Here is an 18945-nt window from a genome sequence, read left to right as displayed (position 1 = left end):
GTTCACTGTTATCAGACCCAGATATGGTATTAACTGTGGACAGTAAAATTTGCTTCTGAAAGTTTTACATATAGCTGTACCAACACTAACTCCAGTATTGAAATATTTACTCAATCAAACAACAGTAATCATTCATTAAGTGCAGTTAATAAGGAAATTTAAAACGAAATGCAACAGATTCATTCCCTCTAGTTCTGAATATTTTAAACTAACACTTTGATAACTATCTGAGATAAGTACAGGCAGGGATTAACATACAAATCGTATGAGCTGCACCTTTCACTTAGCTGATAGCATACCCGACTGGTATAGGTCTGCACTTCTAGATTAATGACACCCGTGACTCCAACAGTCGGTCACAGCTAGAAACTAAGTACTGAAAATGTATTTGGTGTGACCGGAAAATGACAACCACAAACCGTGAAGGTGCTCAATACAAATATCCACAACTTAAACCCAACGGCTACCCTGTGTAAGCTGCTTCAAATTCCCAACTTCAAATCTGTTAAACGGTTTTGCAAGTAATTCTTCAAACGCGTATGACTATGGTTTGCTACCCTGGAGACGAGTTACGCCAGTAATCTCCAACTTCCCGTAATGAAAGACGCCTGGGAATTTCTCAAACACGAAACTTCATTGTGGTGCCAAACCTAACATCTACTGCTATCCCAGTCGTGTTTGAAATGGTTATTCAGGCCCAACTATGGTAAAATATTTCATGCGTTAAGACTCAGCTTCATTGTCGTCCCTACCTGATGATGTCCCAACTCCACGGTTTTACTTGGAAACACTACCTGGCGCTTAATGTGGTTCAATCCAATATTACTGCACGTGGGTATAGCTTAGTTTACAATTTATCTATGAAAGAGACGTGATGGTTCTCATCCGGTGAAACTCCTATCTCATACGTATTTGTATCAAACCAAGGCCTTGTTACCCTACTCTTCTTAGACTATACTTTCATCCAACAATGCAATTTCTAAATAATAACTAGCTGAGTTTGCTAATACCTCAACAATCTTAGCTTCTCTTGCACCTACTGTTGCTTGCCGATTTTCTGCCCAACTTGATTACCTTTGATTTCTCCTGAGCTTTCTTACTGAATTAGCTTCCAATTTACCAAAATGGCAAGGACTGGGGCTACGTCCAATATTGCCAAGAATCTTAAGGGTTTTCGTCCTTAAGATGATACCAGTCACTTTAAGTAACCAGAGATTCAATTCTGAGCATTCGATATCAATATTCTTCTTCTTCTTAATCCCAATGCAAACTCGTGCATAAATAGCCTCAGAATGAGGGAAAAGTACCACGTGCAAACAATGTGGGATTAAAAGTCATTTTCATCCTGTAGTCACTTAAAGTTATTTATAAAGTAAATGACTTTAAAACATTAAAGTGACTTAGCTCTGCACCTTTAATAAAGTCTTGGAATAAATTAAATTAAATTCCCCCTTTGTGACTAGAGAGCATCCTGCCTATAATCGATATTAATCCATCCGGATGTGGATAATAATCATTTGGGTCTTCAGACAATTTTGTCTTCAAATACATACCTCCTTTTTTGTACCAACAAATCTGAGATCTATACCTATCTCAGTGCATCTTCCTCAGATTTTTCAGGTGTTTACAGCATAGATTAAGTAATGCACACAGACAATGAAAAAGAACAACCATAGTACTCCTTTATTCGCATATGCTAACAGGTTACATACAGAGCATAAGATAAGATAGGATGCAATAAGATGATTTACAATGATCCCAGACGGGGTATAAATACTTTCCGCCGAACCTTCCTGAAGGAGTCCGTCGGCTACATAATATGTCTGCTACAAACTATTTACCAATGACGTCGGCTACAAAGTACAAAATCTACCGACGACGTCAGCTACACAATGTTTATCGACGACATTATCCCCCCCAAAAGAAAAAGTCATCTCCGAATGACAATTACAAAATATCTGAGACAGATTAACAAAACAGAATACATTAACTGACTAACAACACAAGATTGATCACTTCCACATTCATCCCGTGCCTGCAACAAACTGGTCTTCAACCCATGATGCATCTGTAGCCTCTGCTAACACAAATTTGTCTCCTTAATCAAGCTAACCTTGATAGCCACCCGTGCCGCTTTCTCTGCTTCCAACTTCTGGAGACCCTGAACCAACCGTCGCTGAACTGCCTTCAACTGGATGATCAACTCCTCCCGAGCTCTCTATGCATCCACCAAGACAGCCTCATGTCCAACACCTACTTCGAGTGCCTCCGGTACACAAACACTCCATGCCTGCAGCAGCTCCAGGTCTCATCAACTGGTCACACTTACCACGACTGATAATCCGCAACGACTGGGGGTCTAGGGGGCAATGCTCCAAGACCAAATTAGCACTCTGAAACCCACACAAAACTGCATGGAACACACTATTTCTGTCATTTTCTTCCGATTCCACACTCTTTCTGGCAACTACTTATGTCTACCCTTCCCTTTCGCATCATGCATTACTCATTCTGAATTGTTTCAATCTATCGTCGTTTTTTTTTTTTGCTCCTACCTGTTTTGTCTCTCTATCACTCGCAATTGCTCTGATGGTTTCACCTTCGATGCTGAAGATTAGTGCCGTCACTGCATCGCCACGAAAACTTCATACAAAACACCCCACGAAGATTAAATCATACCTCGTGGAAGACTAAAGCACCTTCCGAGGATATTGAAAACACAGTCCGTGGAAAAGTAAAGCACAGCCCACAAAGATCTAACCCAGTCCACGAAAATCTTTCCGCGGGGCACAAGTGTCCACGGGTCACTTAGTGTCCGCGGCCACCCGTCCGCGGGACACCTGGTGTCCGCGGGACACTCAGTGTCCGCAGCCAAACATTCGCGGGACACCCAATGTCTACGGGCACGCGTCTACGGAAAGTCAAACCACAGCCAGAAACAATCACCCGCAGAGGAACCAAGTCCGCGAAAGGAGAGGGAGTCATGGAGTTCAATCCGCGGAAGACAAGGAAAAGCCGCACTACGCCGGGGTTGGAAAAGTGAAGCCACCAATGAACAAAATGAGCCCGCGGACACCAAGATGCAATCCGTGGAGAATAGAAAGCCATCTGCACAACAAAAGTCCACTGGAGATAAAGGCAGGCCGCGAGGAACAAAAGGCTTCCTGTGGAGACACAGCCCACGGAAAAGGTGCCCGCAGAACAGTTTGCGGGACCCCTGTCGAGGCAGACTCCACTTGCTCTTCGATCATTCTCTAGTTTCTTCTCTACTTTTCCATCAACCGTCGTTGTCTTCAACTGTCCTTCTCCCTGTATGATTTTCTTTACTTCTCCCTCTTCCTCTCTGATTTTCTTCGTATGTCCTTCCACTGTGGTTTTCTTCTTTACTTACGGTGGTATTTTCTTCCCTTCTCTATCTTCCTCTGTGATTTTCTTCACCTCTCCTCCTTTTACTTTGTTCGCTCGCTTCCTCTTTTTCCTTTTCCAACGCATGCCCTTGCTTTGTTCAGTCTTAATTTTTTTTTCACCATTTCATCGATTTCCATTTTCTTCGAGAGCTTTTGCTTTGTCTCTATTTTTATAGTAACCTCAATCTCCTTCTCTAATTCATTCTCCACTTTTTTCGAAATTGACTCATCCGCCTCATCTCCCAAATTCATTGTTTGCAGTGTGGCTTCATTATACTTGATTGTTTCCCCCTCACTGAATGTATGGGTAGGTGTGACATCCAACGGGGCATCCCCCTCCTTTATCTCGGTGAATTCTCTTGGAAATTCATCTTCCCTCGGACCTTCCTCAATTGTCAGTACGTTGCAGCTCTGGAACAGTTTGTAGTCCTCTATTTGCCAGTGGTAGAGACCATTGACCGAATCCAAATCGTCATCTGTTGATCCCCCTTCCAACCGTAGGACTCCCTCCTGATCCGGTTCCATACGCTGCCTCCCTTCATCTTCCTCTTCGGAATCTGATGACAAAACTTCTTCTCCCACCATCTGAGTGTGCAAACCAATGACAAATCGCCGACCTTTATTTTCTAGTGACAAGGTGTTCTTCTTCCAGTCATGTTTGACTCTAGCTTGAATAAGCTATCCGTGGCCAAGGATGGCATCGTATCCTTTTCTCTTCAACGGGATCACGAAAAAGTCCAATAGGAACAGCTGTGTGCCAATCGTTACCGGCTGTGCCATCAAAATGCCCAGAGGTTTAATGCCGTGCTAATCCGCTATGAGCAACAGAAATGTAGGGGGCCACAACGTCAGCTGTCCCAACTTTTTCCAAGTCTCCTCGGGTAAGACATTTATGCCAGACCCTCCGTCGACTATTGTGTCTGTGAGAACATGTTCGAGGATCCCCATCTCGACGACTGTCGGATGCCGTCTGGATGTGAGGGCTAGCAACATTGGATCTTCTCCGCCTACAGCAATTTCCTTCCCTCTTCCTAGTTCTCCCGATACCTTAGGAACTGGCACAATATTTGTGAGAGTGGATCGTAGCTAAGGCATCATAAGAAGTAAATCATTTATCTTAATCGGTACCTCCGTTTGTAAAATTTGTCATACGATGTTTCGTTCTGCGGCATTCCTCGCCAAAGTGCCGATGGTGTCCTTCAACTAGGATGTTTCCACCTATGATGCCTTTTCAATCTCCGCCCGCGCTTCTCCAAATTTCCTATTTTCTTCCGCCGGGTCTGAGTACTCTTTTGCTTGCCTCCGTGTAATTGCCAAAACCTCTTCTTCATCCATCCTGACAATGATCAAGTTTACTCTGAATTTTGGGCACTTGGCATCGTCATGGTCGTTGGGTCCGCACCATCTGCATAATAGTTTCGGTGTGTTTGCCATTATACAATCCTGCGCAAAATGACCCCATAAATTACATGCTCAGCATTGAACGATCGGCCATCCGTTTGCATCATACTGGATTCGACTTCGGCTGCCATTGTTATTGCTATTGTTTGCATTGTTATTGTTGTTTTGCCCTCTGCTATTATTCTTGTACCCACTCGAAGTGGCACCATCAATGTTTGCATTTCCATTCCCTCTTGACGTGGAAGCTGCCTGTGCCAGAAACACCCATTGAGGTCCTCTCGTTTTCATATTGAAGGGGCATTCTTTTATGGAATGTCCCATGATCTAGCAAATCTCGCAAAATTGGTTCTTTGGAAAAGACCCTTTAGTATGACCTTTCGTCTTACATTCTGTGCACCACAGCTCGCTTCCTTTTGTCTCCTTCTGCATGTTTTTAAATTCCTTCATCATACGGATCATGTCCTTCTATAGGGCGCAGACCTTCTTGCTACTATTTTCATCATCACTGCTATCCTCTCCCGAGGACGCATCGTCATCTGAGTCGGAGGAACTATTCTTCTTCTTCTTTTTCATCCTCTGCTCGCTTTCCAAGTTCATCGCTCTATTGTATGCTTATGTGTATGATGACAATGGCACAATTTTCATCTTCTTCCGCAACTTCGGGCGTAGGCCTTCCACGAACCATCCTTTCTGCAGTCCATCCGCCGACTTATTTTCCATTTTACTTATCAAATCTTTTAATTTCTTGGCGTAGATGCGGACAGTTTCATTCTTCCCTTGCTTCGTATTGTATAACTCTACGATAGTTTCGTTGTCATCGCACAACAGTTGAAATTCAGCAGTAAACTCCTTAAGGTTGTCCCAAGTGGTTAAGTTCTAGGGATCTGCATCGGTGAACCAATCAATTGCAACACCCCGTAGGGTTGCCGAAAACTGCCGGACCCATTCATTTGTATCGGTTATGCCATTTTCCCTCCAAATCGTTTCGCATGTTTTACAGTGTCAGATCGAATCGACTGTACCATCACCATCAAATTTCAGCAACTTTTCTTTTGGTCCTGCCATCACTACTGGATTTTGTGCACAAGTGTTGTTTGGTCCTGCAACACCGACAGTCTGCACTCTCACACCGGCGGTTTGTTCTCCCACATTGGCGGACTGCTCTCCCACACCGACGGACTGCTCTCCCACATCGGCGGTCTGCATTCCCACACCGGCGAACTATTCTCCCACACCAACTATTCTCCCACACCAAGAGCCTGCACTCCCACACTGGCGGACTCAACAGCTGCGAACCTTGGTGGAGAAGGATCTTCTAAAGTTGTCCCCTACGGAAGTGTATCCCGGACGAAGATTTCACTCCACACTCATGCTCCCTTAGCACTTTGAGCCGTGCGAGTCGATTCTCTTCCGTCTGGATTCTCTTCCCTCGGCAAATACAAATTCAAAAACTCCTCCCTTGCTTCTTCAACCAACTCCACTCGCTGTCGAGTCTCCTCCAACAATTCTTCTGCACTTCTGTGTCCGTCGGCAATCTTCTAGAACCTCCTTCTGCGTTCAACTTGCTATGCCAAAATTTAATTTTCTTGCGCAGTACGTATTCCATCTTTTCCCTTTATCTTATTTCGATCTTTGTTAAGCTGATTTGACATTAATTTTCATTCCTCCCACCTTCTAGGTTCATGGGGCAACGGCGCCAAATGTTTACCGCATAAATTAAGTAATGCACACAGACAATGAATAAGAACAACAACCTTAGTACTCCTTTATTCGCATATGCCAACAGGTTACATACAGAGCATAAGATAAGATAGGATGCAATAAGATGATTTACAATGATCCTAGACAGCGTATAAATACTTTCTGCCAAACCTTCTTGAAGGAGTCCGTCAGCTACATAATATGTCCGCTACAAACTATTTACCGACGACACCACCCCGTCGGCTACACAATGTTTACCGACGACATCAGGGTCTTCAGACAATTTTATCTTGAAGTTGAAATACATGCCTTCTTTTTTATACCAACAAATCGGAGATCTATGCCTATCTCAGTGCATTGAAATTCATTCATAGGATTTTGTGCAATCAGCATTTTCATTCTCTTTTTTTGTCTCGAAAAACATGAAGATGGCTCCATCGACCAACATCATGTTGGAAAGCCGTCAACGTCTTAATGGCAGAAAGTACAACACTCAGAAGCAATGAAAGATGACCATCTTGAATATCATTGCCTAGACAAGATTGTCTCGAGCACCACTCTATGTCCAACTACAGATCCAGATCAAGCAAAGTTTGATGAGCACAATTATGAAGTTGTTATGCTCATTAAACTTTCTATTACAAATGATGAACTTCCATAGGTTCCCTCTGGAAAATTAGCTATTGGGATTTGGGAGCATCTGAAAGCCTTGCATGAAACCTCTTATAAAAATCATGCATTCTTTTTAAAGAATCAACTTTTCTACATCATGATGGATGAGAGAATGTCCTTACAAAAGCATCTGACGAAGATTAAGGACATTTGTGATCAGTTGGAGGCGATTAATCAGAATATGGAAGAAGAAGGCGTGGTAGTTATTGCCTTGAACAGTCTTTTGAGGTCCTAAGAGCATTTTGTTGAAACTCTCAACATTACTTCTAAGAATGTTGATCTAAAGTTCCAAACCTCTATACCAAGCTTCTATAGTAGGATTGATGGAAACAACAATTTGGTACTAGTGCTTCTTCATCTTCTACAAAGAAAGCATTTGTAACACACTCTCATCCTAAAAACAAAGGGAAAGGTTAGCCTTCGCAGAAAAAAGGTTTAGGTCAACCTTAGAATAATTCGAAGAAAAAGAACACACAGTGTAATTACTATCATAAATATGGTCACATGAAATAGGATTGTCATCAGCGATTGGCTTCTAAACAGAAGCAAGGAAGGTCTTTCCAGAAAGCACATGTAGTTGAGCACACTAAGCAAAAAGAATCTCCCTTTTACACCATTATGGCTAAAAGGCCAGCAGATCATGTGAAGTCTTTTCCCAGGTACATTGACTCAGATGCTTCGCATCACTTTACTAATCAGTGTGATTGGTTCACAAACTTCTCTCCCTTTACTGACTCAATTGTTTTTGGAGGAAGCGATGAATACATAATTGTCAATAAGGGCACTATTCAGGTACATTCTGGTAGAAGGGATCTCATATTCCTCAATGTATACTATGTTCCTATCATGGAACTAAATCATCTCTCAATCAGTCAAATCATGCAACATTCTCCTCAATTGGATGTTGTATTCAGCTCGCACAAGTGTTCAATTATTGATTGGGAGACTAGCATTACTAAAGCTGTTGACATTGAGGATCATGGTCTTTACCAACTCGTGGATATTGGTGATTCTCCGAAGTTAGCCATGGAAGCCAAAAGTTCTTCTATCGCCAGTTTTTGGCATCAATGGTATGGGCACTTAAATGTACACTCTCTCTCTCAATTGGCGCGAGAGGGACTTCTAGTTAGCTTACCTTAGATCCAGTCTAAGCATCATGATGTTTGCAGAGCTTGTCATGCTGGGAAGCAGCACAAGGCATCATTCACAAATGGTGACTCATAGCAGGCCTTTAAGCTACTTCAATTGGTTCTTGCTGATATTTCCTTATGTTACTAATTACAAGTATTTCTTTCTTTTTGTTGATGATTTCAGTCGTAAAATGTGGTTGTAGTTTCTTAGATATAAATCAGATGCTTTTATTGTATTTCAAAAGTTTAAGGCCTTGGTAGAAAATGAGTCTAGTTGTTGTATAATCACTCTGAGGTTACATAATGGAGGGGAGGGGGGATTTTGTTCCATTGCATTCTCTAAAAACTATGATACACATGGTATAAAATGTTTGTTAACCACACCCCACACTCCTCAGCAAAACGATGTTCTAGAGTGGGGCAATTGTACTACTGTTGAGATGGCCTGTTCCATGATACAACAATGAAGTGTTCCTAATAAGTTTTGGGCAGAAGTAGTTTTCACTACAGTCTATCTCCATAATAGGTCCCCTACAAAGGTTGTTAAGGGAAAGACTCTTGAAGAAGCTTGGACTAGTCGCAAACGTAGGATCAGTCGTCTCAAATTCTTTAGGTCTTTAGCTTATGTATGGATTCTAGATGGCAAGTGCTCCAAGTTGGATTCCATGACTCAAAAGCTTTTTTTCACAGGGTACAGTGACAACCATAAGGCTTACCAATTGATAGATATAAACATTGATCAACTTGTAACATGGATGTTTTCTTTGAAGAAACATGTGGAACTTGCCACCCATCCTCATCTTACAGAATTCTGAGGATCAGCTTTTGAAGGCTTCTGATTTGAATGTTTGTCTTTCGATGGGTCTACTTGATGAGAGGGATGATGGAGGTTCTAAGTTTGAAGATGCTCAAACCTGAGTTTCCTCTAGATGATGGAATCTTTCACCTGTTGAACCTATTCCACATCCAGTACCAGCTCTAACTCCTACATCTGATCTTGGTTCTTATACTCACTAGCCTAAATGGTTCTTCTACTCTCCGGCCTAAATGGTGAGCTAAAACTATTAGTGATCTTCGTCATGATGATCTCATTGAGAGTAGATCCTCCAGAAACAAGAACAAACAACATCATACAATTAATTTTGGTCTTGTGGCCAACATTCACACTGTTTATGAGCCTCAAACATATTCAGAGGCTAAAAGGATCCCTGAGTGGGAAAAGGCTATGGAAGTCGAATATTAGAGTCTTCAGAAGAATCGCACTTGGGACCCTTTTGATCTTCCTTCAAGGAAGAAGCCCATTAGTTGCAAATGGGTGTATAAGGTGAAATACAAAGCTAACGGAACCCTTGACAAGTACAAAGCTCGTCTCGTTGCTAGGGGTTCTCACAGAAGGAAGGCATTGACTATGAGGAGACTTTTGCTCCTACAACCAAGATGAGTAACATTCGGCTTGTCCTTGTCTTAGCAGCCCAGTTTGGTTGGAAAGTTCATCAGATGGATATTAAGAGTGCTTTACTCAATGGTGAGTTGAAGGAAGAAGTCTATATGACTCAGCCTCCAAGGTTCAATGTTGTCAGTCAAGAACACAAGATGTGCAGACTAGTCAAAGAGCTCTATGGCTTGAAACAAGCTCCTCAGGCTTGGTACATCAAGATTGATAAGTACCTCACAAATCATGCCTATCATAGATGTCCATCTGATCCTGATTTCTATATCAAACAGGTTGGTAATGAGATTCTTTTGGTTGTTGTCTATGTTGATGATCTGATCATTACTAGCAACTTAGAATAGTTGATTGGTGAGCTCAACTAGAGTTTGTGCAGCTCATTTGACATGACAGATTTGGGACTTCTCCATTATTGTTTAGGTGTTGAGGTTTGGCAAACGGAGAGTGGTATCTTCATCTCCCAATCCAAGTATGCTCAAATTCTTCTAGATAAGTTTTGAATGCAGGATTGCAAACCTGCCTCCACACCCATAGAAAAGGGCTTAAGTTGTCAGCTAAGTCCAATCCACCTTTAGTAGATTAATCATTGTTCTGGCAACTAGTGGGTAGTCTCATCTATCTCACTGCCATAGATCTGACCTCAGTTTTGCAGCGAGCTACATTTCACGCTTCATGACAGGCCCCAAGGATGATCGTTGGGCAGCAACGAAGCATGTGCTACATTTTGTGGACACTTCTGATTTTGGACTCTTGTTCACTCATTTAAAGATCCTAGACTTATTGGTTACACAGATTTAGATTGGGCAGGTTCAGTTGATGACAGAAAATCAACATCAGGGTATGTGCTCAATTTGGGATCTGGTGAAGTCACGTAGACTGGTAAGAAGCAATAGGTTATGGGTCTCTCCTTGATAGAAGCAGAATACCATGGAGTTGTTAAAGCAGCTTGTGAGGCAGTTTGGCTTTAATGGACGCCTGTGGATATGCATTTATCTCAAGCAAATCCGACTTCTTTGTTTTGTGACAATTAGAGAGTTCCCAAACTTGCCAAGAATCTACTCTTCCATGAAAGAACCAAGCAGGTGGGAACTCATTGTCACTTCATTCAGCAGCTTGTTGAAGATGGATCCATTCAATTGTTGTATGTTTCAACAACAAATCAAACAAAAGATATCCTCACCAAGTCCCTCAGTCCAGATAAGTCTGTAAAATTCAGGGGCTACATTGGTGTTGTTAATAGATTGAACATTAAGAGAGGGTATTAAAATATTTTTTTATTATTTATTTAAAGCTCAATAATGTACTTTATTGTAATTTTAGGTGATAAGATCGTCTTTGATCTTATCTGCAATTTTTTTTAGAAACTTGCTTATTTTGAAAATATTGTAAACTTATTTATTGAGTATCTTTGCTCATTGTTAATACATCAAATAATTTACTAATTACTTGTGTAATAATGACCACACCATAACATCATATCAGATAACATCCCCTGAAGGTAAGTACAATGCATATATAAAGAAGTGTCGAGTGCCAACCATTGGCAATTGTTGCCTTACTACCAACCCCTCGACAACAACACTAACAAATGCTAGTTACTTGACAATAGTAGTCTCCAATCAGGATATTGAAGATGCAACATGGTAAGTGTAGAAGTGAGACATCGAAATCTGAAGTTGCTTGAGGACAAGCAACATCTAAGACCGGTGGACAATAATGTCCCTAATTAGAGGCTTTTCTATGAGCTGATGTTTGTATTTAAATGGTTAAACAAGTATAGATTAAATAAATAAAATAATTAAATGATTTTTAATAAAGGTTCTTGGCCAACTTTTTTGGCATAGAAATCTAAGCCAATTTAGCATTAAAAATATTTTTTAAATTCCAACAGTACCTGGACCGACCAGTTTAGGATTTGTTGAAGCAGTTTAACTGAACTTGACCAAGCTTGGATAGGATATGTGTTTATCAGGTCAGTGTGGTTTGAGAAAGGGGTGGAAGAATTTCAATTATGCATTAAACATACGCACAGGCTTCTCAGATGAAACCCTGAGAGGCTCTCACCTGGTAGGACATAGCCCTGCCAGTCTTGTGTAGTCATACTTTACCCCACCAGCATACTGCCATACTGCACTACTGCATAGATCCGATAGATTCAAGCTGCAATGAGATTTCACACAGCAGATAGAAGGTATTGCAGAAGCTTCAACCAGGGTGGACTGAATCACTCAGAAGTGACGTGGTTCACATGTTATTGAATGCTCAGAATATATCAGCTACAGTCAGAAAATAAAAAAGTATGAGTTAAGATCTGAATGGTGTATGCTTATATAGATTTGAGTTATATTCACGTACTGGATGTTAGTATAGCAGACTGTTACGATGTTTTATTATCCAGTACGCATATATGCATCGTGGAAAATATCCATTAAAGAAAAGTTAGTATCTATAGCTGCAAATTATTGCTATATAAAATTAATTACAATAGAATTGATATATAAAATAAACAACAAATTTTAAATTATATATATTGAGCAATTACAGTGCTGGCAATGTTTAATAATAATCATTGCCTTCAATATTGATTCAGGCAAAGGATAATCTAATCGATATCATTAAGCAGAGTCTAAAAGGAGTCGGTTTAAAGATGATGAGTGGGATGTAACGCCATCAATAATAAGAAATTATTGAATATAAAATGAGAAGACTCGATAAACACTGTGTGAATTCCCTTCAACATTACCATCACTGCTGATAATTATCAAAGGCATTTAAATATAAAGTCAGCGTCTAAATTCATTATGATATATTAAGAGGTAGAAAGCGGTGATTACTAAATATAAATACAAAAGGGAAACGCCTAAGAATAATTGAACCAATTGACTAGTGTTACTGCTAAGGAAAAGGTATGATTGAGAAATCATGAACAGGCTGTGATTATATTTATGAAGTTTAAAAGGAAAAGAGTTAATTATGAATAGACACAGGAGGTATCTCTTAAGAACACAACCTGTTACTTCCAATGCAAGATATAAAAGAATACTCAGTCTCATTCTAAAAGGGCATCAATATTTTTTGGATACTCTTCAGAAGGAAGAGACGATAATGGAAATTAATCATTGTAGAGTGTGACAACGATAAGGTTGGAAGTATTTAAGTTAGATAGTTCCTCATGGAATGTTGTGTATATATATTATATTAAGGACGAAAGACAGTATATAGTCCTCTCTATATAAAGATTAGATTTATAAACTATATTAGTTATATGATATATGAATATATCTATATCTATATGTATGTATGTATGTGTGTGTGTATGTGTGTATGTGTGTGTGTGCGCGCACTTATATATACAAAGTAACTAAAGTAAAACTAAGATCTTAATTATTACTACACTGATAAAGAGGAAGGCTGAGCACCTTGCAGGCATAGTTCCTTGATAGGATAAGGGCTTGGATCTGTAAACTTTGGGGAATCTATCAGACGGTCTCTAAGTGCCTTGGATTGTATTCAGAGTCTCAGACCTCCTCTTTCCTTATAACAAAGTGATCAAGCTTAGCAACAAGAAATATAAATAGCATATGACATTAAATACTAATGGATGATTGTCCCTATTCATATCATATATTTATGGAAATAAACGCATTTTTCTTGCCAATTCATGGATATAAGAATTTAGCTTAATTTAAATAAAAACTTAAACTTCTAGGGGACATTACACAATGGTTGAGTAACTAAAGAACTTGCAAATAAGCATGCACTACTTTTGCATGTTTGTTATTTGAAATCTGTGAATATAAATTGGGAGAGTCTGAGTGGAAGATTTAAATCCTTCACTATATTAATAGTTATGGTTCTTTTATTCCACATTCATGTTCAAATGTAATCCTGGTGCAACCCAACCACGTTTCCCCTTTGTGATTAAAGTCCATTATAAGAATTTATTTTTCATGGACATTTGTAACATCTTTAACTTTTCAGATATTTTTAGTGACTGCAACTCACAGGTCTCCCATCATTTATTGGGGTATCTTTTGGTGTTTATAACAATTAAATATAGTTTTGCACTGTAGTTAGTTCTTTGCATGCAGTCTTATGTGAAGCCTTGTTTTAAGGGTTCCCACATGTCAATTTAGCTCAATTAACTTTCTAAACACCATTGATATACTTTGCTCATTTGTCATGGTCAATAATTTCTTTCTTTATTTGAATATGGCATACCCCCTTTACAGAAATTTAAAAATTGGGTCATCCATCACCTATATTTTAATTCCTATAGGTTAATGAATAAAGTTAGGGAAATAAATTAAAAATAATGTTTTAAGTTAGTCCTAATAATATTTTTTTTAAATATTGTAAAATAGGCACATGCGTTGCACTATATCATTAATTGGAAGACTCTTAAACAGTTAGTATTATTTTCTTCCCTTGTTCAATAAGAAACACGTGATTTATGACTGGTGAATTACTACAAGTACACACATAAATAAAAGACTTATGCAAAAACTTAAAAGATTGGATAATCAAGATGCAATAACACACATTATATTGAAATAATTGTTCATGCTGTCGAGAAAGGTTAAGGATGAGGTACAAACTTTGCTGAAATTGAACTGATCATATATATATCCGACACTGGTCAGCCAAGTCAATTGCAATAACCTGAAAAACAAAAGATATAAATTGCAAAGCAAAGATTTAGGGAGTTGACTGTGCTCTCAAAATAATATTGCTCGTACATCAATATCTGTTTAAAACATTTTCAAATGATTATTCAGATCATAACTTCACCATGTGCAATATATTATCATGGTACAAGAACATCATCTAGAATGGATAGTGGAAGCCTATAATCTTTGTTCATCTAAAAGCTATGTAATTTCTTACTTGAGCTGCAATGGACTGTAGAAGTTTAAAACATTTAAGCATTTAGGAGAGGCTTCTATCATTGTAAGATCCAAGGAAATCTTGATGCTATCAAGCGAAAACTTCATCGTCTAACCTTTCCATATAGGGTAATAATTTGCTCATAAATAAACCTTCTCATGCTCAAGGCTGAATTGTCTAGTAGTGCTCATGCTTCAGCCCATTTAGTCAGATACTCTGTCACCACCACTATGTATCAACATCTCTGTACACTACTCGCCTTCAATGGCCCTATAAAGTCCAATCCCCACTAATCAAACAACTCTTGTTCGTTGGAGGGATTTAGGGGCATAAAGTCTCTCTTAAGAGGTTTGCCTGCCCTCTAGCATGTCATGTCCCCTAATTATGGTAATATAGGTGAATTATTTTAATAAATAAATATATTAAATTATTAGAGTAAATGACTATATATAAACATATTATAATTTAATGATGAATAAATATAATTATAAAAATATAAAGTTAATAATAATATAATATTATAATCATATATAATAGTATCATACATATACTGTATTATAATAGCAATATTAAAGTATGAAATGATAATCTAATATAATGATATTATGATGATTAAGATATATTTTAACAGAAAAACATTATATTAATCAAACGTTAAATAAATAATAAATGTTTCTCTATGATAAATTGTTAATATATTAAGAATAATATATTATTTCTCAATGTAATAATATATTAAAGAACTATAGTTGCTATATTATTAATATGTTATAACCTAATTATTGATATAATTATAATACAAATAATATATTATTATTATATGATAAATGAAAAGACACAACTCCTAGAATTAAAAACTATATATAGAGAGAGTTTTAACATTGAGAAGTCATCATGGAGCATGGAGAAATATGGAGAAATACAAAGGAAAATGAAAGGCATCAATCAGCAATCAAATCAACGAATGTTGGAGAAGTGCAGAAGGAAAAATGAGATATTTGATTTGTGAAGGAAAATTGCAAAATCTATATTAAATAATTTAATGTCCTGGTTGGGGACATTATAGTGGTATCAGAGCTGGTTCTCCTGCCAGCCTATAAGATTTTATCAAGAGATTTATAAAAATGAATTAAACATTAATAATTGTGTGAAATATATGGATGAAAATTGAAGATTATTTAATTCCAACAACCTGGTGCATTGGATATCAGTTCAGAATTATTCTACAGAACTTCTTGGATATGAAGGGGAAATAGACGATACCAGCAGAATACCAGACTTGGATATAGTATAAGATGGATAGAAATCCACGTGATCACATTGGATGGGTTATTTGTAGCCCAAATTTTGACATCCAACATCACATAACTCTTCAGCAAACACAATTGGAGCTCAAGATGCCTGCAATCTCAGTGGTATTAGTGGTCATGGCTTAAGCGCACAGATGATTCAGAGATACAACCGTCATTTATTGCTACCATCTTTTGGAGTTCAAGTGACAAATTCAATGGGATGAAGATCAAAGGCGCGATACATTGAGAAAACAAGGAGGTGTGCACAGGAACCAGAGGCACTATACACAACTTAAACACATCTGCTTTCTTGATTTAGATTTGCACCATAATCAGTAATAATATCCTCCACAATGATTATGACGAACTTATGTAGCAACTCATGACCACGACTAGAGAATGCTTGCGGTGATAGGCACAAGAAACCAACAATTCCCATTCCACTAGACAATTTGCATTCCATTCTATTCAACAACTAATATTCTCATCCTGTTGTTTTTACTAGGGAATAACTATATTGTTCTCCCATTAAATTTTACAGATCATATGTACATCCTATGAATCATTGGACTGGTGTTTGCAAAACATCATCAAATAGATAGACCAACTACTCCATTGGAAGGAGGCAAGTGACTTTTCCTCAACCAGTATGTATACCACAAGGTGGATATATAGAAAAGTACAGCATCAACATCCCATTCTAAATAAACGATAAGACAAAGAAACAACGAATGAGATCAGTGCACACCACATTAGAAGTGCTTCAGCCAGAGGGACAACATACAATGTGTAAAAAGGTTCATATAATGGACATAATAGTATCCATCCTGCACATTATTTAAAGATCCAAAACTAAGGTGGAAAACGATATAAGATAGAAAGGGCAGTGACCATTAAGCATGCGTAATGGTCATCGATAATCATTAAATATAAGCTGGTAATGATAAACTATTTTTAACATGTATAACAATTGATACAAAACCTATTAAATACACATAAGGAAGAAGCATAAAATAGATCGAAAGACAAGGAGTACCATTGGTTAATAAGGGTGAATCCCCATCGGCCATCACATGTATGAACGCCCATGTCATTGGTTAAAGAAGTCAACAAAAATGCAACACAAGGTAGGTAAAGATGAGTGCATTCAATTCATAACTAAATAATATTATGAAGAGAAAAAATATTTATTATTAATAACAGACAAACTATTTAGAGGAAAGAGTAAATGTGATATAGGATTAAAGTATAATGAAGCTTCTAGAATATAAATGGTAATGATAAGAAGTAGTAATATAATGAAATTATTTCTTTAATCATTAATTATCAAAACAAATGATAAAAGATAAATTGGACTCAAATGATTAATAAGGAAAGGACTAGGTAGGTAAGAGGGTAGGGCTGATACCTAAGGCAAGAGAGGGATGTATTCCACTCTTAAGTTTAGGCTTATCGAGCTATGGGACCCCACTACAATACCTAAGAACTCTAGTAAGGCAATCATTAAGAAGTAATAATTCTAGAAAAATCCTAAGATTATGTTAATCAGTAAGAAACTAGGTGGGTGAGAGGGTAGGGCTGAGTCCTAAGGCAAGAGGGGTATATACCAACTCTTAGGTTTAGGTTTATCGAGCTATGGAACCCCACCACGATGTTTCGAGGACTGTGGTATGGTATAACATCTAGGCATGGTGAGGGATGGAAGGGATCCATTTGAAAGGCGAGGACCAAGGTCTTGTCAAAAATTTAATGTGATTTCCTTATCCAATCCCCGGGTGACCTAGCCTATAAATACAATGTAATCAATAGGATATAAACATATACATATATGAAGAATTATTTTGATTAAATAATGCAATAATAATCTTTTAAATTGATTCCTTGGAAAAATAGGACGTTATTATAAGCCCTTACAAGTAGGGACATTACAAGAGATCTATTAAAAGTATTAGCTTCTTTTGAAATATACTTATATGTACTAACTTGTATTCCTTTGGTACAGGTATATGAATGTGTACTAATGATTTTGTGGTTGCAGGTTCATAATCAAGGAATTGCATAACATGTATATTGTGTGTTTACTTCGTGTCTTAATATGTCTTCATCGTGTATGCTTCGTGTCTTCATGCATTACTATGTCTTCTTTGTGTATGCTTTGTGTGTGCAAGTACTCATATATTTACTTCGTGCATTACGACATTCACTGCATGCATACCTTATATGTTCTTTCATCGTAGTGTATAACTTGTATATTGACTTCACAAGAAAGGTTTAGTGTAAATGGTCATTGCTTGAGGACAAGCAATTTGAGGAAGGGTGGACTGTCATGTCCCCTAATTATGGTAATATAGGTGAATTATTTCAATAAATGAATATATTAAATTATTAGAGTAAATGACTATATATAAACATATTATAATTTCATGATGAATAAATATAATTATAAAAATATAAAGTTAATAATAATATAATATAAATAATATTATATTATAATCATATAATAGTATCATACATATACCGTATTATAATAGCAATATTAAAGTATGAAATAATAATCTAATATAATGACATTATGATGATTAAGATTTATTTTAATACAGAAACATTATATTAACCAAAGGTTGTATATTAATTTCTTTAAATAAATAATAAATGATGCTGATGTTGATGAAGACCAAGGTCAAAACCGAGATGCAAAGTATATGTAGAAGAGTGAGATTGTTGGACAGAAATGATGCTGATAAAGACCAAGGTCAAAACCGAGCTGCAAAGTATATGTAGAAGAGTTAGATTAGTTGTTATATTGTCACTGATGTCAAGCTATTTGATTGTACTAATTCATGTGTGTTGCACTCGTCTGAAGGATGTGATGTTGGATAAAGAAGTTGAAGGAAAAGTATGAAGATGAGTTGAAGAAGTGATGATAAGTATGTAAACCTAAATGAGTAATTGATGAATCACTCTATGATAGTATAATGTTGGTTTGATTGTTTTACAAAATTTTA

At 37.7% G+C, this 18945-nt stretch overlaps 1 protein-coding gene across 2 annotated transcripts in view; it reads right to left on the bottom strand.

The window, feature by feature from the left end:
* Positions 1 to 18945, bottom strand: part of QC (glutaminyl cyclase) — a 209334-nt gene that overhangs the window by 88274 nt on the left and 102115 nt on the right. For both annotated transcript variants that reach the window (XM_089828609.1, XM_089828608.1), the window contains one exon: positions 14360 to 14423. In XM_089828609.1, the coding sequence (XP_089684735.1) occupies positions 14360 to 14423 (64 nt within the window). The remainder of the gene's footprint in view (positions 1 to 14359; positions 14424 to 18945) is intronic.

Source organism: Cupressus sempervirens, chromosome 5 (genome assembly GCF_028749045.1).
Source record: "Cupressus sempervirens isolate cs-2001-9-10 chromosome 5, ASM2874904v1, whole genome shotgun sequence".
NCBI classification, from domain to species: domain Eukaryota; kingdom Viridiplantae; phylum Streptophyta; class Pinopsida; order Cupressales; family Cupressaceae; genus Cupressus; species Cupressus sempervirens.
The sequence above is the reverse complement of the archived record's forward strand: the minus strand, read 5'-3'. Positions and strand labels throughout refer to the sequence as shown.